The sequence below is a fragment of the Portunus trituberculatus genome, chromosome 41, assembly GCF_017591435.1.
Source record: "Portunus trituberculatus isolate SZX2019 chromosome 41, ASM1759143v1, whole genome shotgun sequence".
NCBI classification, from domain to species: Eukaryota; Metazoa; Arthropoda; class Malacostraca; order Decapoda; family Portunidae; genus Portunus; species Portunus trituberculatus.
The window spans coordinates 3341992-3364436 of record NC_059295.1 but is presented as its reverse complement, the minus strand read 5'-3'; the positions used below and the strand labels follow the sequence as shown (position 1 = coordinate 3364436).

Sequence of the window (22445 nt, the reverse complement as noted above, 5' to 3'; positions counted from 1 at the left end):
GCGATTACAGTGTGTTTTCCCGCCAAGGTCCGTCCTGACGCCATCTTATGCTTCTCAGCTACTCCACACCTCATCTGACGCTCCCTTCTACACCCTTCTACACAGATACCTTGGGTTAGTTCCTTCAGGGTAAGTCAGTGAGTTTATCTTGTGGTGTTTATTGCATTTTAATCTGCTTTTTCTCACCTTGGCGCCATTAATTCTAGCGTCTTCCTGTGTCTCTTAATGTTTGAATGTTTCAGCTTCTCCCATTGGCTGTGGGATGCTGCTACCTGTATCTTGTGCTCTGATTGGCTCCTGTCTGGCCGCCATCTTGATATTTTCCCGGGCTCTTCGGTGATTCGTTCTGGCACCTTGCCCTTGTCTCAGATTGGCTATCACAGCTGCGGATGCTTTAAATGTTTGTTTGTAGCCTAGTACCATATGTTTTTCCTGTGTGTAGGCCTGCTATTTGACTATATTACCCTTGCAGCCTCATAAGCTCAATCATTTGATGCATTTTCTTTAATTTGCTAGTGCTACAGTGTTATTTACAAGTGCAACAGTGTTTTTTGTGCATTGTTATTTTATTACTGTCTCTCCTTGAGTGACCTTGAAATTTTTCTGTTTCTTGTTTGTTTCTTGCTTTCTGCTTATACTTCATTGTTTTCTCTCTGCATTTTCTATCTGCCCATGCTGTTGGCTAGTTATTTTATTTTCAACATTATTTTTCTTACACTGTAACTATAATTATTTTCCTGTGAATTTTTTTTCCCTGTTGATTTTTTTTTTTTTTTCATGTTTATGTGTGATTTTCATTATATTTTTGTATGTTCATGCCTGGATTTTCATTGCAGACTGAGGCTATTACTGCATCTGATTATTAAATGTCTGTCTGATGTGTTTTCATTGCAGCTGATACTCCAGCCAGTGTATGGTGTATGGTAATGTATGTCATTGTGTTCCATTGAATACTTATTGAGTGTTTTTCAGTATAACCACTCCAGTGAATTATTTTTGAGTATCTCATGCTTGATTTGCATCTTGTCCCAAGTGTTATATTTATTTTTATAATTGTGCCATCTCTAATTTTTTTTATTCAGTATTGAAATCACTGCATGAAGTTTTCTCAGCAGTACTTCCATGTACTTTTGATACCAATTGCAATGCCTGGTGTATTAGGAAAAACTAATATTTTTGCCCGTCCTAGCTTGACTGTGCTGTGCTCTGTACTCCACTTGGTGCTACGAGATGTACTGCCCAAGTGTGTGTTTTTTTGAGTGAGCCCTGGACGTAGTCACTTGCATTTTGCTTCAGAGTGTAACTATAACACCTTACTTTATTGCTGTTTTTACTTATTTTATTTTTTATGTTGCTATGCTGTGGTAAGCTTTATTCTTGCACCATGTCTTCTCATGATGATAACACTACTACTACCACCACAGTTGCTATTGTCACTACTATGACTACTACTCTTACTACAACTAATACTACTACTTCTACCCTTACTACAACTACTACTACAACTGCTAATGCCCCTCCTGTTCCTTCTACATTGTTTCAAACCCCTGTGCTTGCTCCAACTTTTAAACTCTTACACCATGATCCTTCAATCCAGAAGTTTGGTGGTGATGACATCTCTCAGTATTCTCCTTTACAATTCTTGCAACAATGTGAAGACAGTATTCGCAACTCTAACATCACTTCAGGTGTTGATAAAATTTCTTTTGTGCGTTCTCAGTTACAGCCAGGATCTATTGCTGCTGATTTAATGTCAGCTTCTGCTTTCAATCCTAAAACCCTGAATTATGATTACAACGCTTTCAGAGCAAATTTCTTACAAGCATTTGGTATGCCCCAACAGCCAGATTCATTCCAGTGGGTCTTTGACGGAGCAGATACAATGACTAACAATTTTGGTGTCCTAAATTGCTTAAGAGCTCTTCCTCGCTCTGCTGAATTAGCTTCTGCTGCTGTTGATTCACTTAAAGCTTCAAATTGGATTACTAATGGTACAATGTCTGAACAGCGATTTCATGATATCATTGAATTTCTTTATTATATTAACTTTTTGAACCCTAGTGAGCGCAGAATTGCGTCTACACTTACATACACTCAGACAGATAATCTACTTGATTTCTCATCTAAAATTGCTTCTAAATTAAAAGAACATCCAGCTCACGTGCACGTTGTAGCTTTCACTACTGCTACTTCACCTTTAAATTCAGCTAACCAGACTTCACAACCTAGTGCACCAGCTTCTCATAAGCAACATGCTGTGTATGCCTGTACTTACTGTCACAAACAGGGACATACCATTAAACGTTGTTTTTTGCAACAGCGTCATGAAAGAAATGCAGACGCTTACATATTTTTTTTTTTTTTTGATGATGATGATTAAATATTCATCAGCAGCTGATATCTATATGTATATATATATATGTACTTCTTTCCATTGTGTAATGTTTCTTGGGGGACATCTCGAGAACTTACTATGTCACACAGCCTCGTGGCCCTGCAGCCCCGCTCGGCTCGCTGCCTCAGTCTACACCCAGTATTTGTCTAGTAATTACAGTTTATTCTTGTGGATATGTGGAATTCGGGAAGGTAAACAAAACACTCCTGGGCTTAGCGGCACTGACTGGCCTGATGCGTGACCGAACGACTTATCTGATATAACGAATTTAAGTCATTATAAAAGATGGATTACCGACCCTTGGATACAACGAACTTTCCCCCCAATCGGTTCGTTATAGTGAGGGTTTATTGTACATATACTTTTACTGAGAAATGTTTCTTCACTTATTTTCCCAATCTATCTGCCCGCCCATCTTAGCTCCTAACCGACCACAATAAGGTACCATAATTTGATGGCGTTTAGGTTGCACCTTTTTCCAGTACTTTTACCTACCCTAACAGTATGCATCATTATTTTATTAGTGGTATTAATATCATTACCAGTATTATCACTTTAAACACTAATTACTAGAAAAATTAATCTAGCCTGTGAGGCTGTGATGCATGTTCATAAATATCAGCTGATCACTACTGACTCAATTCATGCCATCTAGTGGTGAAAAGTATCATTAAGTTCATTATCATAACAAAAAAAAATTAACAACAGCACCGTTATGGGCTTATGGCAGCAGGTGGAAAATGATTGAGCTACACAATCTCCTGCAAACTACAAAGGATAGAGTGTGCCATGGAACATAACAATAAAGCAGCAGCAAAGGTTTTTCGGCCACCACCTACAGAAAAATTGGTAAGCGTTGGCGACAGCAAGACATTTTACACATTTTTTTTTTTTTTATGTAGAGAAGTCAGCCAGGAAAAAAAAAAAAAAAATGCCCACTTGGGTACTTGCTCTCTACAAAGAGGAAAAGCGTCAGCCATAATTAGGGAGCAAATGCCTCAATACCTCCCTCTTAAAAGAAGACAAGTCTTAGGAAGTCGGAAATACAGATGCAGGGAGGGAGTTCCAGAGTTTACCAGTGAAAGGTATGAATGACTGAGATTACTGGTTAACTCTTGCTTTAGAGAGTTGGACAGAATAGGGATGAGAGGGAGAAGAAAGCCTTGTGCAGCAAGACCGCAGGAGGAGGGGAGGCATGCAGTTAGCATGAAAATAGCGATAAAAGATAGAAACAGATGCAACATTTCAGCAGTGAGAAAGAGGCTGAAGAAAGTTATTCAGAAAAGGGGAGTTGATGAGACGAAAAGCTTTTGATTCCACCCTATCTAGTAAAACTGTGTGACTGGAACCCCCTCAAACATGCAAAGAATACTCCATACAGGGTGGATAAGGTCCTTATACAGAGTAAGTAGTTGGAGGGGCGAGAAAAACTGGCAGAGACGCCTCAGAACACCTAACTTCATACAAGCTGTTTTAGCAAGAGATGAGATGTGAAGTTTCCGGTTAAGATTATGAGTAAAGGACAGACAGAGGATATTCAGAGTGGAAGAGGGAGACAGTTGAGTGTCATTGAAGAAGAGGGGATAGTTGTCTGCAAGGTTGTGTTGAGTTGATAGATGGAGGAATTGAGTTTTCGAGGCATTGAAAAATACTAGATTTTGTCTGCCCCAATCGGAAATCTTAGAAAGATCAGAAGTCAGGCGTTCTGTGGCGTCCCAGCGTAATCTGTTGACTTCCTGAAGTGTTAGTTGTCTCTGAAAGGACGTGGAAATATGTAAGGTGGTATCATCAGCGTAGGAGTGGATAGGGCAAGAACTTTGGTTAAGAAGGTCCTTAATGAATAATAGGAAGGGAGTGGGTGACAGGACAGAACCCTAAGGAACTCCACTATTAATAGATTCAGGAGAAGAACAGTGACCATCCACCACAGCAGCAATAGAGCAGTTGGTAAGGAAACTTAAGATAAACTTGGAGAGAAGGAAAGAAACCGTAGGGGGGCAGTTTGGAAATAAAAGCTTTATGCCCGATTCTATCAAAAGCTATTGATATGTCTATCGCGACAGCAAAGGTTTCACCAAAATCTCTAAAAGAGGATGACCAAGACTCAGTAAGGAATACCAGATCACCAGTAGAGCAACCTTGATGGAAGCCATACTGGCAATCAGATAGAAGATTGTGAATTGACAGATGTTTAAGAATCTTCCTATTTAGGACAGATAAAAAAAACTTTAGACAAGCAAGACATTAAAGCTATAGGACAGTAGTTTGAAGGATTAGAAGAGTCAACCTTTTTAGGAACAGGCTGAATGTAGGAAAACTTCCTGCAAGAAGGAAAGGTAGAAGCTGACAGGCATAGTTGAAAGAGTATGGCCAGGCAAGATGCAAGCACAGAAGCACGGTTTTTGAGAAGAATAGGAGGAACACCATCAGGTCCATAAGCCTTCTAAGGATTTAGGCCAGCGAGGGCATGGAAAATATCATTATGAAGAATTTTGATTGAAGACATGAAATAGTCAGAGGGAGGAGGAGAGGGAGGAACAAGCCCAGAATCATCCAAGATGGAGTTTTTAGCAAAGGCTTGAGAGAAGAGTTCAGCTTTAAAGACAGATGAGTTGGCAGTGGTGCCATCAGGATGAAATAAAGGAGTGAAAGATAAAGAAGGAAAGTTATTGGAGTTGTTTTTGGCCAGATGCCAGAAGTCATGAAGGGAGTTAGAGTTTGAAAGATTTTGTCGTTTTCTATTGATGAAAGAGTGTTTGGCAAGTTGAAGAACTGGCTTGGCATGATTATGGGCAGAAATATAAAGTGTGTGAGATTCAGGAGATGGAAGGCTCAAGTACCTTTTGTGGGCAATCTATATATCACATATAGCATGAGAACAGGCCATGTTAAAACAAGGTTTGGAAGGTTTAGGTTGAGGAAAAGAAGGAGGAATGTACGCCTCCATGCCAGACACTATCACCTCCGTTACGCATTCAGCACACAGAGATGGGTCTCTGACACAGAAATAGTGATCATTCTAGGGAAAATCAGCATAATACCTCCTCAGGTCCCCCCATCTGGCAGAGGTAAAATGCCATAGGCAGCACCACTTTGGGGGATCCTTAGGAGGGATTGGAGAGATAGGACAATATACAGAAATGAGATTGTGATTGGTGGAGCACAACAGAGAAGATAGGGTGACAGCGTAAGCTGAAGGGATAAAGATGAGGAAAAGATCAAGAATGTTGGGCGTATTTCGAAGACGGTCAGGTGTGTTATGTTCACAATGTTTTTTTGTCTTTGTTATGGAGGTATTCTTATATGATATAATTACTTTGTCACTTAATGACTCATTAGATTAGGTTACGATATAATTTTGCAACAATCAATGGTTCATTAAATTAAGTTGTGATATAATTTTGTAATAATTATCAATGCTTGCAGTTCACGCTATCTTAATAAAGAATTGGGAGCAGACATGCTATATTGATATCCTCTAACTGGGCTGGGATGCCAACATTTCACATATATATATGTATGTATGTATATATATATATATATATATATATATATATATATAGTAAGGTCTCGGTTTACGTCAGAGTTACGTTCCTGAAACATAACGTAAGTTGATTTTGTACGTAACTCGAATTTCCATACATTTCAAAGCATATTATCGAGTTTTCAACCAATCATTGTTTATGGTCATACAGGTAAGTTAAAGGACTGCAGGTTGCCTAGAGGGGTGGACGCCTTAGGCCGCCAGGAGGGTGGGCAGGTCGAATGTTGTGACGCCCAGGGCAGACAGCTGCGAGCGTAGTGCAGTGCGGTGGGAGTAGAAGCGTGGACAGCGGAGCAGGAAATGCAATAGGAAAGGGCAATAGGGATCAGCAGACAGGCGCAGACGGTGCAAGTCAGCTGCGAGTGTCGTGTGGCCCAGGCGAAGGCTCCGGAGTTGTTATTTGTTGTGATGCGTGCGTGAGCCCTCAAGGTCGTCAACCTCCCCGTTGTCATGATAACGGGCTTCCCATTTTCTTCTTCACTCCCTCACACACAGCTGCTGCCTCCCTTCTCATGTCTTTTAATTATGTCCTCTTTTTCTTATAGCGTAATGGTTTTCCTTTTCTTAGCATCACTGCTGTCACTAAGAAGTTTTCTCTTTGGTGCCATTGAGCAAGATACTAAGAACTTGAGTCAGTAAACGCAAAAGTAGGATAACACTTGCCAGGGGCGACAGTGTGGTGGAACTGAGGCAGGGTGTTATTGTATTCAAGCGTGAGGCGGGCGGTGTGGCGGGTAACCACTAGTGACGCCTGGCGGGCAACAATAACAATAAATCAGGTGCTTTACGATTTATAAATTTTCAATTTTTTAAATCTTAAATTGCTTTATAGTGGACTGACGTAACTCGAGACCGATGTAACCCGGACTTTACTGTATGTGTATCTATATATATATATATATATATATATATATATATATATATATATATATATATATATATATATACACACACACACACACACACACACACACACACATACACACAGTATCCATGGAACATATTCCAAGGGAAAACTGCAAAAAAATCATTAGAAAATATCATTTCTTGATCACATATTAGCCATAGAATTGACTTAGTAATTGCAAGAAAAGAAGTCATTTTGGTGATGGTACATCTTAAAAATAACAGATCAGGCATTGATTATAAGCACCATGAGGTCATATCAGATGATGACATATATGATATCTAGCCTGGTTTAAAGGTAGCAATTTATTGTGATTTTTCACAGTTGTCAATTGTTGACTGCATAACCATTGACAGTAGTGTCTGCCAGTCAAGTCCTTGCATCAGCAGTTCTCTGTTTGATACCTAATTTTCCATTTGATAATGCACTGCATTGGTACCAGTCTGTTCTTTTCATTCTTTTTCTGAAGAAATAATAAAAGTACACGAAGACAAAGATTTGTGAGTGATTATATAGGATAGTTAATAATCAGGGAAGAATATAGAAAGGATATTCAGAGACATATATAGAATGGTGAGATATATTGGAACAGCATTCTACAACATGAATGAGAAAGATAATTACCATCATGATTAGACTAGAGATGGAATATACTGAAACAGTATGGCCTCCACACAACAAAAAAAATTGAATATAAATTAGAAAGGTTGCAAGGGATAGTAACAAAGATGGTTCCAAAACTAAAAAAAAAAAAAATATATGGGGACAGGTTAAAGGAAATTAATCATGTCAACATTGAAACAAAGAAGAGAAACGGGATATTTAATTCTAAATTATAAGTAGAGGAATTGAGTGGAAGAAATGGATAATGAGAACCTGCTGATAAGAGAAGAAATACCAGTTACATATGAGGACACAGCAAAAAACTAAAAAGTTTTCAATGGTTAAGAAGTCTGCATTCACTGACTAGGTCACATAGTGAACTGTAATTACTGGAGATTAAACACGTGTGATTTACATATCCAACAAAAGTAAACAATGAATCATATTTTTAAGTTATAGGTGTGATGTAGAGAAGATTAATTTTGATGTAACATGGGACAGCATGGCTTGATAAAGGGGTGGTGCATGCTTGATGTGATAAAAGTTGGACATGTTGATGCTCAGCAAAATTAAAAAAGTGTGAGTTTAAAAGGGTGAGTGGAAAGAACTGTGTGTGAAAAAACAAATATTGAAACAAATTCATATCATGGTAATCTTTTTTATTACTATTATACAGTAAGTCCTCAATATAGAAATTTGAAATCTCCAAGAATGGAAATCTCAGCGAAAGGGTAGAGGGACAGAATGTGTTCCACTTTGGAAGTTAAGCAGTCGTTGCTGACGCTATTATTGTTTTGAACTAGGTGGAGTGAGAGGCTAGCGTTTTGTCCACAAGAGGCGCTAGTGTATTCAAAAGCCTGTTGACTTGCGTGATATGGCGGGGCTTTCAAACTTGGAAAAAATTACATGGATAAAATTTCGTTAAAGCGAATTTTGGTGTTTGTTAAACGAGCAGATGGTAGTAAAAGGAAGCGTTCGTTGTAGCGAAATTTCGTTGTGTGAACCTTTGTTAACCCTTTCAAGGCGCAAATAGGTTTTTGGGTCATGTCTGTGAGACGCAAATTCAGCCGAAAAATCGAGGTTTGTAAAAATGGAAAAAAATCAATATTCTCATGCATAATAAAGTGTTACACATCTACTATAAAAAAAAATTAGGTCTCTACTCACCCTGGAAAGTGGTGCAATAATGATGGGAAGTTGGCTTTCTGGTGGTACATTGTGCGCTGTTGAGTATTGCCATCGTAGCGAGTGGTCATTTTCCGCCGCAACTTGTGCAGATGTTCTCACTAAATTACACAGAATTTTCCGCCTGATTTGAACTACAGTTGCTCAGAACTGCTCCAGAATGTGCTAGGGTAATTACTTTTCACACCTGTGCATACATTATGCTCTCACAAATAATAAAAAATACGTTTTCTGAGTGTTTTCTTGATGTACATACTATCATGAGTGAGGATACGCATGCCCATACATGGTAATATACGAAATACGCAATATACTACAAATAAACAAATAATATCTGGCATATCTGCTCTCTAACAACAAGATTTGATCATTACTCTTGTTATTTCTGTAAATAAATGCACAAATAGCCACTAGCGACATCGTAAAATAATAATAATTGTGAAAAAAGGGGCATCTGATACTCTACTGTGTGGATGCCATTGTGACTATATTTTTCTTACCATGCAACTGATGGCGCGTCCTATGAGTCGAGGGAGGATGGGAGAATGTCATCGTGCGGTTTAATTCTGTGACTCGTCAAATATGGGACCACGATCGTGGACAGGAGGCATTTCCCTCAAAGCCACGATTGTGGTCCATAGCACTGAAAGGGTTAAGCAGGGGTTGCCTGTGTGTATATATATATATATATATATATATATATATATATATATATATATATATATATATATATATACAGGTAATCTCCGTTTAATGAAGGTTCAAACAATGAAATTTCGCTACAATGAAGGTTTCATTTTACTACCATCTGCTCGTTTAACGAACACCAAACTCGCTTTAACGAAGTTATATCCAGGTAATTATTTTTCCAAATTTGAAAGCCCCACCGTATCATGCAAGCTGACAGACTTTTGAATACACCAGGAGCTGCTGGTACTAAGGCCTGCCTCAGGAGAAGTCCTGAGACACCTGTAGAATAAAGATCAAGATCAAGCCTCTCGTGGACAACACAGGCGCTGCCGATACAAAGGCCTGACTCAGAAGAAATTCTGCATCATCTGTAGCATTAAGATCAAGATCAAGATCACGCGCACCACTCATTCCCCAGTCAAAATATAACAGCGTCACCAGTAGCTCATCTTCCCTAGTTCAACTTACCACCAAAACACCCTGCAATGTGGCCTAACATTCCTAAGAAGACTAGGAAGTGTCTTACTCTCAAAGTAAAGCTGGGTATTATTCACAGACACGAGAGGCCAGAAAACTAATAACATTGCTTGCCACCATCTTGACTCCATCTACTGTCTCTACTATTTTCAAGTCAGCAGACTCTATCAAGAAGGCTGGTGAGATCGTATCTTCCTTGAAAGCTAAAAGAACTACCTGAAATCGTGACTCTACAATGGATAAAATGGAAAGCCTTGTGGAAATGTTGTACATAAGTTTTGTACGCTGTACCATGATGCACACTTTGTTTACATTCCACAGGTTGCCGGTTAGTGTCTTTCCCGTTTCACTCTTCCTTCCTCCATAAAGTTAAGATCATCTACATTGTAAAGTTACATACGTACATACATTAGTGTACATTATAATGACTTAAACTACCTAAATGTTTAACTTCATCATTTTTACTTTCATTAAACCTTTTACTGTACTATGATGCACTTTCGCTTTGCTTACTCTCAATGGAAGTTCAAATCAGGGGTTAAACTTGTTATAATCGGTTCGCTTAATGAAGTTTCGCTTAACGAAGTGTTTTTTTAGGAACGTAACCCCTTCGTTAAGCGGGGTTTGCCTGTGTATATATATATATATATATATATATATATATATATATATATATATATATATATATATATATATATATATATATACAGTAATAGCTCACTAAGTCGGACCCCAAATACTCGGATTTCGTACATACCCGGACGAATTTGGCCAAATACATATATTTTTTATATCTAAAATTCATAAAATAAAAAAGGAATATAAATGTAACTGTTAAGTAGAACATCTTGTTTTCATTTAAAACACATTAAAAACCCATAAAACAAACTATAGGAAACGAAAAACAGCCAAAATAATTTTTTTAAATAATAGTTTTTTTTATGGGGAATCGCAAAAAAAGACTCGCCACAACTCGCTCTCGAGTCATCCACTCGCCGCCATAACACTCACTGGCTCCTGCAATCTCTACTGGAATATTAGTGTCTGTGTGCCTCAACCATCATGCCTAAGCGTAAAATCCAAAGGTTAACCATCAAGGAAAAGCTTGAAATAATTGAACAGCTTGAAAACGGATTGAAACCTGCTGCGATTAGTTTTCAATATGGCGTACCTAAGCAAACCATCAGTGACATAAAAAAAGAGCAAAGAAAAAATACTGAAATTTGTCTCAGAAAGTGATGATAATAGGGAAAGCACCCAATATAAGAAAGCAGGGTTAGAGAAAACGAGTGCAGTATGGGGGATCGGAAAAACTTGAGGAAGCTGTAATGAAGTGGCATCAGCAACAGGTGGGCGTTGGGGTTGCTGTTCGAGGGATTGAGATTAAGAATGTTGCAAAAAGGTTAAGCACACAAATGGGGATTATTAACTTTGCTGCAAGTGATGGGTGGCTTTTCCGATTTCGTACTCGGTATGGGTTAAGAAACATTAAAATGTGTGAAGAGGTTTCAAGTGCTGCTGCTGAAGATGTGGCCCCTTTTAGGCAGAAACTGCTTAAGATAATGGAGAAAAAGGGTTTGATTTACAGCCACGTTTATAATTTTGATGAATCCGGGCTTGTATGGAGAGCACTGCCTAACACAATGCAAGCTTCTAAGGATATGGGGAATGTGGGCGGAAGCTAGACAAATCAAGAATTTCAGTGCTTGTGGGTGGTAATGCTGATGGTAGCCATTGGTTGGTGCCTGTGGGTCGTTGGCAAAGCTGCCAAGCCTAGGGCAATAAAGGACATTATGAATAACTTGCCTGTTTATTATTACCACAGCCATAATGCTTGGTTTACTGCTGCCATATTTACTGATGTTTTCCATAAGCACATCATGAGAGAGATTGTTGACCATCAATGTCGTGCCCTTAAAATTGAGGAGGATCGTGTTAAGGCCTTGATCCTCTTAGACAATGCCCCCGCTCACCCTGTTGCAAACAAGTTGGTGGCGCTTGATGGCCGTATAAGGGTGCTGTATCTCCCATCAAACACCACGTCACTCATACAGCCTATGGATCAGGGGGTAATTCATGCCGGGAAAATGGGCTATAAGAAGAACTTCATGGATGAGGTTTTGGTAGTCGAAGAGACTGAGAAGGACATTGAGGAGGGCACTCGAGGTGCACGTACGTTGGAGACCTTGAAAAACTACACCATTAAAAGTGCAATTTACAACCTTGCAGACGCTTGGAATTCAACGAAAATGTCAACACTCGCCAATGCATGGAAGAAAATCCTCTTTGATGCAGATGTACCTGTGGTTGATTTTAAGGGTTTTGAGTCACATGATTTCATTACACGATTTGCCAAGGCTGGGGAGAAGGTTAGTGAAAAAAGTCTGGAGGACTGGCTTAGTATTGAAGAAGCTGAGGAGGCATCAGAAATTCTCACTGAGGCTGAAACTGTTGATTGCGTGTTATCTACTGACAATGCCGATGAGGAGGAAAATGAAGATGAAAGGCCAAAGAAAGAAGTATCATTGGCCAAAGGCCGCTTTTACTGTGATGAGCTGCTAACCCTCATCACTGAGCGAGAAAAAGAAATGCCAAAGGAAGCATATGAACATCTGCGCATTGTCAGGCGTGCGATCATTGACCTCCAACACAGCTCAGAAAAACAGCTGAAAATTTATTCATTTTTTCGTCCAAAGACTCCTACACCTCCTTCAACTCCAATTGCCAGTCCTACACCCTCCACATCATAAGCAGCCTTAGGACATCTTTCAGATTCCGATCTGGAATGACTCTATGGAGGTAAGAGAAAATATCAGGTACAAATTGCAGTAGAGGGTGTAAAATGAATGACAGTGAAGTAAGGTACAAAAAAAAAAAAGAAGTAAAGAAATGGTAAAAATTAAATTATTAATGAATTCACTATCACTCAGTGCCACGGAGTCAAGGTTATCCTCATGGCATGAGCGTATATGAATACTAAGATATGATATCCATTATAGTAGGCAATAGAGGAGTGAAAACAAACATCATGATGAAAGTAACACGTAAGCAAAAAAGTCACAAGAAGAAGAAGCGGCCGAGTGGCCAAGAGTCTCCCGCTTCGTCTGTGGCTGATCTCATCTCTGCTTTATTTTTTGGTATTCCATGTAAGATTTCACTTTATGCATTACAACATAATCCTTTCTTGGGGGCAAGGTTTGCAAAGAGCTAATAGAAATGTTTTGTGAACATAAATGCATACAAAAGACAGTAACACAACCTCGAAAAACATCTTTCAGATTCTGATCTGGAATGACTCGATGGAGGTAGGAGAAAATATCATGTACTAATTGCAGTAGAGGGTGTAAAATGAATGACAGTGAAGCAAGGTACTAAAAAAATAAAATAAAATAAAATAAAATAAAATAAAATAAAAAATAAAAAAAAGGTAAAAATGGGTCATTATCGCGCATAGTGGGACAAATACCTTACTCGGACTGGTTTTCCCCCCATAAGGTCTGACTAATTGAGCTTTTACTATATATATATATATATATATATATATATATATATATATATATATATATATATATATATATATATATATATATATATATATATATATATATATATATAGATATATATGTATATATGTATATATATATATATATATATATATATATATATATATATATATATATATATATATATATATATATACAGGGTGTCCCGCTAGTTAAGGTACATACGCAGGGATATGATAGTTCAAGTGGATCTGATTAAAAAATACTCTATTAACATATGCTGTTTTTTGTTTTATTTAGTTAAAAATTGAAGGTGAAAATAGAGCAGTGGCGTGTGTTGCGGGAACCGCTTGAGCAGAATGGAGGAGGAGGATCAACAGCAGCAGCAGCAGTAGTAGGACGCGGCCGTGTGTCGCTATAACCTGTAATATCAAGATAATGTGTACAATGCAAACACCCAAATACCTACAATAACTATTAAAAAATGAGATTATTATTTTTGTTGGTTTATAATAGAAAAGAATGTAGCCTACATTAAGCATAATACAGCGTTATTTTATTACACCGTTTTATTCATACTTGGCAACTCACCACAGCTGGCCAGAGTCTCGTCGAGATGAGTTCCCGGGCTTGTAAATTAATGTCAAGTCTCACAAGCCTCCTGTCATGTGTTCCTGTGTCTTTTAATATTCAAGGCTCACAAGCCTCTTGTCATGAACGAAATTGAATAATGTTAGAAAACTTAAATAATGTCTTAATTGTGACATTTACAGGATGCGAGAACACATCATGTAGGATGTTGACCTCTGGCATCTGGGGAGCAGCGCGGGAAAGCTTCTGTCCCCACAGCTTGGCGTCACCCAGTTCCCGGGTAGTAGCCTAGCTGTGAGGACGTGCTGGACCTGTATCCCTGTTGGCTTGCCAATAAAAGAAGAAAGACGGTCGCTGTGTTTGTCAAGCACCCTTCATGGGGCAGTGAAATGGCGTCCTCAAGGCACCCCAGATTCTCACCGAGCAGCAGCAGGCAGGCGAGGGCCAGGCTGCCTGCCAGGCCCCCGCTGACGATGGATGACGCTCTCGCGCTGCTTCAAGCAAGCATGGCGTCCCTCCCTACTGCACGCCAAGCCTCGGTCAGCAGACTGCCCGCCGCCGCCACACCCGAGAAATGTGCTGCAGAGATGACGCCGACCAAATTCAGGTCATGGCATAGATCAGTGGAATCCTCGTTGAGGCTAGCCAGATGGCCTGACCAGGAGGCAGTGCTGCAAATCGGCCTGCTATGTGTTCCCGCCCTGCAGTGCACACTGGATGCGAGGTATGAGACAGGACAGTGGGAGGCGCTGACGCCAAAGGAGGCTCTGGACGCTATAGGCAAGATCGTGCAGCAGTCGTTGAACCAGGCAGTGAAGTGGTATGACTTCTTCAACGCGTGTCAGGTGGGCGATGAGTCGGTCAGTGTCTATATGACCCGGTGTGCCCAGGAGGTAGCAGACTGAGGTTTTCAGTATCCCAGGTGTGATAGCAGCCTATCAGAGTACATGCTGCTGAGGAAGGTGATGGTTGGCCTTAGTGACCAGTGTTTGAGGCAAGAGGTATACAGAAAGTGTGGTGCATTTAGTGACATTGATAATTTGAGAGAGTTCTGTGTGTCGGGCTGAGACTACAGTGACGGCGGTCGCGGACACGGGAGCACAGGTGTGTGTCGCCGACCCCAAACTCATGTCCATGCTTGGTCTCTGGCCTGCGCTTCTGCAGCGTCGGGCTGGCATATGGGACCTTGCCAGAATACCGCTCTCCAGTCTGGGGGCAGCTACCTGCCACATCAGCCTCCCGGGCCACACCACGGTCCAGGATGTGCACTTTGTGGAGAACGTGGAGCGGCTGTACCTGTTGTGCACCACCTGCAAGGAACTCGGCCTCATCCACCAAGATTTTCCCAAGCCATCAGCTGTAACAGCCGGGGTGGAGTGACGGACAGCGACGCCCACAGCGTGCCGGGTCGGCCTGCAGCTATCCCCATGCAGCCCTTGGAGGAGAACGTCCCTCAGCTGGAGCAGTGGCTACTGAGGCACTTCTCAGCATCCGTCTTCAACACTGAATGCTACCCTCTACGCGTGATGCAGGGCCTGCCTCACCACATTCACCTACAGCAGGATGCGCAGCCCTATGCTTGCCACACACCAGCCACAGTTCCCAAACACTGGGCAACCAAGGTGAAGAGGCAACTGGACGAGGACATCAAGCTGGGCGTCATCCACCCTGTCCAGGCCGGCGTGGCATCGGAGTGGTGCGCGAGGATGGTGGTGGTAGCTAAAAAGTCTGGCAAACCAAGAAGAATGGTGGACTTTCAAAGACTGAACTCCTACTGCCCGAGGGAGACCCACCACACGCCCACGCCCTACAACATGGTATCAGATGTCCCACCTCACTCCTACAAGACTGTGGCAGATGCACATTGGGGATTCCACCAGGTGGAGCTTGATGAGGAGAGCCGCCACTTGACCACATTCATCACGCCGTGGGGGCGGTACCAATACTGCCGCATGCCGATGGGTCACTGCTCAGCCACAAACGCTTACACCAAACGGTTTGAGGACGCGATGACACTCCCCTGTATGACGCCGGCATTGAGCAAGCATTCTGGCACACTTACGACTTCCTGGAGCGGTGTGCCATGGTAGGCGTCACCCTCAAACCAGAGAAGTTCATGTTCTGCCGCAGGGAGGTGGAGTTCGTCGGCTTTCACGTTGGTTGGGAAGCGTACAAGCCCACCGAGGACCGTCTCTCAGCAATAAGGCACTTCACAATGCCTGGCCAGCCCACCATCACCGACGTGAGGTCACTGTTTGGATTTGTCAACCAGCTGGCGCCCTTTCTGGCCACCGCTCCCATCATGGAGCCGTTTAGAGACCTCCTGAAGAAGCCAACAGGACGGAAAGTATACTGGGACGAGCAGCTGCAGCAGAAGCTGGAGCAGGCGAAGGAGACCATCTGTGAGCTGGCCAAGGACGGTCTGGCTTTCTACGACCGCACTAGGCCGACGGCTGCCATCACAGACTGGAGCAGAGAGGGCATAGGCTTCGTCATCTTGCAACAGCACTGCTCCTGCGTGTCGCCTGAGGCCCCACTCTGCTGCAAGGGGGCCTGGCGCCTGGCTCTCCGTGGCAGCCGCCACTTGACTCCGGCTGAACAAGTGTACGCGCCCATAGAAGGTGAGGCACTGGCAGTCGCATACTGCCTCCACAAGGCCCGCCTCTTCATTCTAGGCTGCCCCAATCTCATCCTGGTGACTGATCACCGTCCTCTGGTGGGCCTGTTGGGTGATAAAGCGCTCAAGGATGTCGCCAACCCAAGGCTGTTCAGGCTGAAGGAGCGGACGCTGCAATTCAAGTTCACGATCCGCTACCTGCCGGGAAAGAAGAATTGCGCGGCAGACTTTCTATCTAGGCACCCATCTATGAAGGCAGCCCCTGGTGCCCTGGAGGAGGAACAGGATGAGGAGATGTCAGTAGCCATGGCCGTCGCCACCGTTGCAGCACTAGAACTTCAAGACAACCTCACCCTCGACGAGGACATGGTGCTACAGGCGTCAAGGAACGATCCTGTGTACCAACTACTGCTGGCCAGGGTGCTGGCATGTGACTGGCACCCACAGAGGTCCCAGGAGCTGGCATGCCTGCGCCCCTTCTACAGCATCAGGGAGAAACTGGGGGTGTCGCGAGGCCTGGTGACGTATGCCTTCCACAGCAACCATCCTCACCTGGTGATTCCGGACCTCCTACGCAAGCAGGTTGCAGCCCACCTCCACGCAGGCCACCAGGGCATAGACTCGATGCTCAGGAGAGCACGACAGGCAGTATACTGGCCTGGCATTGAGGGAGACCTGAGGCACTATCGCACTAGCTGTGACACGTGCAACACACACGCCCCTCCCAACCCCCCGAGCCTCTTCTCTTCACTCCGCCCCCTGACTATCCCTTTCAGCAGACTGTGGTGGATTTGTTTCAGCTGGAGGGGCATGACTACATTGTCTACGCAGACAGGCTGACGGGTTGGCTGGAGGTGTCTCACCTGCCTGATGGCACAGAATCAGGCAGAGTTAAGGACGTGCTGCATCACCACTTCTCGAGATGGGGTGCCCCAGAGCAGCTCTCCATGGACGGAGGCACCAATCTGGGGAGTGAGGAGATGAAGAGCTTCCTCCAGAAGTGGGGGGTAGGTGTTTGGGTGTCCTCGGCGCACTTCCCACAGTCAAACGGAAGGGCAGAGGTGGCCGTGAAGTCAACCAAGAAAATACTACAGGGAAACGTTGGAGCTGATGGCAGTCTTGATAATGATAAGATCTCTCTCGCTCTGCTCCAGTACCTTAACCCCTTCGCGCCGGATGTTAAAAAAAGCCCGCCTGTATGATATACGGGTGGTAGTGCCGCGCGCCTGAGCGCGGGAAACTCATGCAAGCTTGTCATACTTGTCTCTCGTCTTTGTGTATTATGCTGCTATTTTTTAGTCACTATATCGCCTTCGAAGAGGAAAGTGGACGCTTCTCTCTTCGGAGAGAGAGAGAGAGAGAGAGAGAGAGAGAGAGAGAGAGAGAGAGAGAGAGAGAGAGAGAGAGAGTGTGACATTTGCTAATATTTTAGACACAAGCGGGACGCATGTAGCTTATCTTTTGAGAGGAAGAGGGGAGGGAGGGAAGGAGAGGAAGAGAGAGAGAGAGAGAGAGAGAGAGAGAGAGAGAGAGAGAGAGAGAGAGAGAGAGAGAGAGAGAGAGAATTAGAAAATTTTTGTTTTTTGTGTGTGTGTGTGTGTGTGTGTGTGTGTGTGTGTGTGTGTGTGTGTGTGTGTGTGTGTGTGTGTGTGTTCACAGAATGTTACAAGGCAGGACGCATGTAACTTATCTTTTCAGAGGGAGAGGGGAGGGGAAGGGAAATGGGGTGGGAAGAAAGGAGGAGAACTTATCTTTTCAGAGGGAGAGGGGAGGGGAAGGAAATGGGAGAGAGAGAGAGAGAGAGAGAGAGAGAGAGAGAGAGAGAGAGAGAGAGAGAGAGAGAGAGAGAGAGAGAGATATGGGAACAGTCTATGCCATTGGGTAATTTTAGGCACAAGGCGGGACGCATGTAGCTTATCTTTAGTGATTGGTGGAGACAAGGATGGTGGGAGGAGCACTAGGATTTCAAAGACAGCATACGGCGTGTGTAGTTGGTATCCAACACACTATACGGGACAACTGAACTGAAGAAAGCTCAGAAAAGAAATGACGTCTACGTAGGCGTCACCGTATATGCTACTGGGGCTTCATGACGCCCACATAGGTGTCACCATATTGAAGGGGTTAACACACCTCTACGGGGCATAAATAGGTCACCAGCTCAGCTAGCAACAGGGCGCCAGCTACGGGATGGAGTACCATCAGTGAAAAGGAAACTCAAGGTTGACGAGTTTTATGGAAGAACGCTGCGGCAGCGAGAAAGTCAGATGGCGCACCACCACGACAGAGTGGTGGCTGACAGGAGCGTCACACGCTCCTGTCACACAGAGCAGGCATCGTCACAGAGGCAAGACACCATAGGCAGTATCTTGTCAGACTCGATGGTAGTGGCTGCATCTCCCTCAAAACGCGGCAACATCTGAGGCCAGCACCTGCAGTGCCTCAAGCCTCTGACACTGAAGACCGGGCACCACCGACTCCAATGCTATCACCGTCCCCTCCCTCCCCAGCGCCCCGAACGGATGGTGAAGGGAAGCGCGCCAAGCAACCCCCGAGGTGGTTGAAGGATTATGTGTAATAAGGTACAGAAGTATCACAAGCAGTGATATTAGATTGTGGACTTGTCATTTATTCATGTTTTCTTGCATTTTTGCTTCTTTGCTGCTCCCAGGTTATGTTTATTTTACTTAAGAACACTGTCACTGCATTAGCCAGGGTTCTTAGCTTGTTGGGGGGGTGGAGTTGTACGATGTCGACCTCTGGCATCTGGGGAGCAGCGCGGGAAAACTTCAGTCCCCACAGCTTGGCGTCACCCAGTTCCCGGATAGTAGCCTAGCTGTGAGGACGTGCCGGACCTGTATCCCTGTTGGCTTGCCAATAAAGGAAGAAAGACGGTCGCTGTGTTTGTCAAGCACCCTTCACATTATGACAAGAGGCTTGTGAGCTTTGAATATTAAAAAACACAGGAACACATGACAGGAGGCTTGTGAGACTTGACATTAATTTACAAGCGCGGGAACTCATCGCGACGAGACTCTCGCCAGCTGTATTGAGTTGCCAAATATGAAAACGGTGTAATAAAATAACGCTGTGTTATGTTTAATGTAGGCTACATTCGTTTCTATTATAAACCAACAAAAATAATAATCTCATCTTTGAATAGTTTTTGTAGGTATTTGGGTGTTTGTATTGTACACATTATCTTGATATTACAGGTTACAGTGAAACACAGCGGCGTCCTTGCAGATGATCCTCCTCCTCCATTCTGCCCAAGCGGTTCACGCAACACACGCCACCGCTCTATTTTCACCTTCAATTTTTAACTAAATAAAACAAAAAACAGCATATGATAATATAGTATTTTTTAATCAGATCCACTTGAACTATCATATCCTTGCGTATGTACCTTAACTCGCGGGACACACTGTATGTATATATATATATATATATATATATATATATATATATATATATATATATATATATATATATACACAGTTAGGTCTCGGTTTACGTCAGAGTTACGTTCCTGAAACATGACGTAAGTCGATTTTGTATGTAACTCGAGTTTCCGTACATTTCAAAGCATATCATGGAGTTTTCAACCAATCATTGTTTATGGTCATTCAGGTAAGTTAAAGGTTATATTGTTATATTATTTACAACTACGTAGTAATATGAAACACAAGCTTGTTTTTGTTGTTCATTAGGGCCACGAACGCGAAGGACTGCAGGTTGCAGAGAGGGGTGGACGCCTGAGGCCGCCAGAAGGGTGGGCAGGTCAAATGTTGTGACGCCAAGGGTGGACAGCTGGGAGCATAGTGCAGTGGGGAGTAGAAGCGTGGGCAGCGGGGCAGGAAATGCAATAGGAAAGGGCAATAGGGATCAGCAGACAGGCGCAGACGGTGCAAGTCAGCTGCGAGTGTATGTGGCCCAGGCGAAGGCTCCGGAATTGTTATTGTTGTGATGGGTGTGTGAGCCCTCAAGGTCGTCAACCTCCCCGTTGTCATGGTAACGGGCTTCCCATTTTCTTCTTCCCTCCCTCACACACAGCTGCTGCCTCCCTTCTCATGTCTTTTAATTATGTTCTCTTTTTTTTTTTTTTCTTGTAGCATAATGGTTTTCCTTTTCTTAGCATCACTGCTGTCACTAAGAAGTTTTCTCTTTGGTGCCATTAAGAACTTGAGTCAGTAAACGCAGAAGTAGGATAACACTCTTGCCAGGGGCGACGGTGTGGTGGAAGTGAGGCAGGGTGTTATTGTATTCAAGCGTGAGACGGGCGGTGTGGCGGGAAACCATCAACAATAACAATAAATCCCGCACTTTACGATTTATAAATTTTCATTTTTTTTTAATCTTAAATTGCCTTATAGTGGACTGACGTAACTACGAGTTTGACGTAACTCGAGACCAACGTAACCCCGACTTTACTGTATATATATATATATATATATATATATATATATATATATATATATATATATATATATATATATATATATATATATATATATATATATATATATATATATATATATATATATATATATATATATATATATATATATATATATATATATATATATATATATATATATATATATATATATATATATATATATATATATATATATATATATATATATATATATATATATATATATATATATATATATATACTGAGCATTTGTTCTATATGATACTCCCAAGTGCTCAGAAATTCAAATTTTAAGGTTCTCACAGGTGGAACCAATATACCGTGACATACAGTCCGGACATCTAAAACAATATACAATTTTTGAGCACAAAGGAGTTGGAATAGCATCTTTAAATTTAAATAGAGAACCTATGGTATTTTTATTAACAAAAATAAATCTAAAATCAACACTCGGAACATGTTTCTTGAGTAAATGAGACATCGTATTGCATAAATGGTAACTAAATTGTCCTGAGAAGGGCAATGTAATGTATCTACCTTCTTTGCTTTTATCCTCCACAAAATTGTCAGTAACAAATTTATTTGTGATAAACTTCTTAATTTGTTTCTCTATTAGCTCCTTGGGATAACCATTAATATTAAAGTAATGTCTTAGTCTTTCAAGTTCATTATGGAACAAGGGCCAAGTACTAAAATATTGTATGCTCTATGTAGTAACATTTTGATGGAATTTATCTTGAAAAGGGAAGGGAAAAATGACTCAAAATTCAAGCCCAAACCCATATAAGTTTCCTTCCTGAACACATCCGTGGAAAGAGATCCATTATTCTTCATGACCATTATATCTAGGAATGGGAGATTATTATTAATCTCAAACTCGGAAGTGAATGATATATTTTTATGTTTATTATTTAGATACTCAAGGAACTTATGAGCTGGTTCCTTAGATTTAAATGCTAGGAAGCAATCGCCTACATAGCGGTTGTATTTAATTGGCTTTAATTCAGTTGGATAATCAGATAACCAGCTTTTATCATGATAGCATAAAAGTATTTGCTAATGTTGGTCCCAAAGGGGAACCCATAGCTACTCCATCTATTTGTTGATACAATTGGTCATTAAAGATAAAAATGGACCCCTTCACAGCTAACTCCAGTAAGGATCAGAACTGCTTCTTGGTAAGGTCATAAGGAATCAATTTTAATCTTTTCCACTCTCCTACACAAATGTCAATAGTCTCAATAAAGGGGATATTTGTATATAAGGATTTTACGTCAAAACAAGCGAGAAACAGGGAATTCCGTAAACTTAAGTGTCTGTAATTCCTTTGCAAATTCAATTGAGTTCTTCACTGTGAATTCATTAGTGGTTAAGAGAGTTAAAATGGGAACTAAAAATTTTGCACAATTATAATTGAAGGTACCTGTTGCTGCTAGGATAGGTCTTATGGGACAACCTATATATATATATATATATATATATATATATATATATA

The 22445-nt window shown here is 41.9% G+C and overlaps 1 protein-coding gene across 5 annotated transcripts in view; it reads right to left on the bottom strand.

The window, feature by feature from the left end:
- Positions 1 to 22445, bottom strand: part of LOC123517186 (protein abrupt-like) — a 146586-nt gene that overhangs the window by 76976 nt on the left and 47165 nt on the right. Inside the window, exon 5 of one of the 5 annotated variants that reach the window (XM_045277188.1) lies at positions 13581 to 13726. The exons of the other annotated variants lie outside the window; for them this stretch is intronic. Within the exon in view, the coding sequence (XP_045133123.1) occupies positions 13601 to 13726 (126 nt within the window). The 3' untranslated portion in view covers positions 13581 to 13600. Of the gene's footprint in view, positions 1 to 13580; positions 13727 to 22445 lie in introns of those variants that run through there. 5 annotated transcript variants of the gene reach the window in all.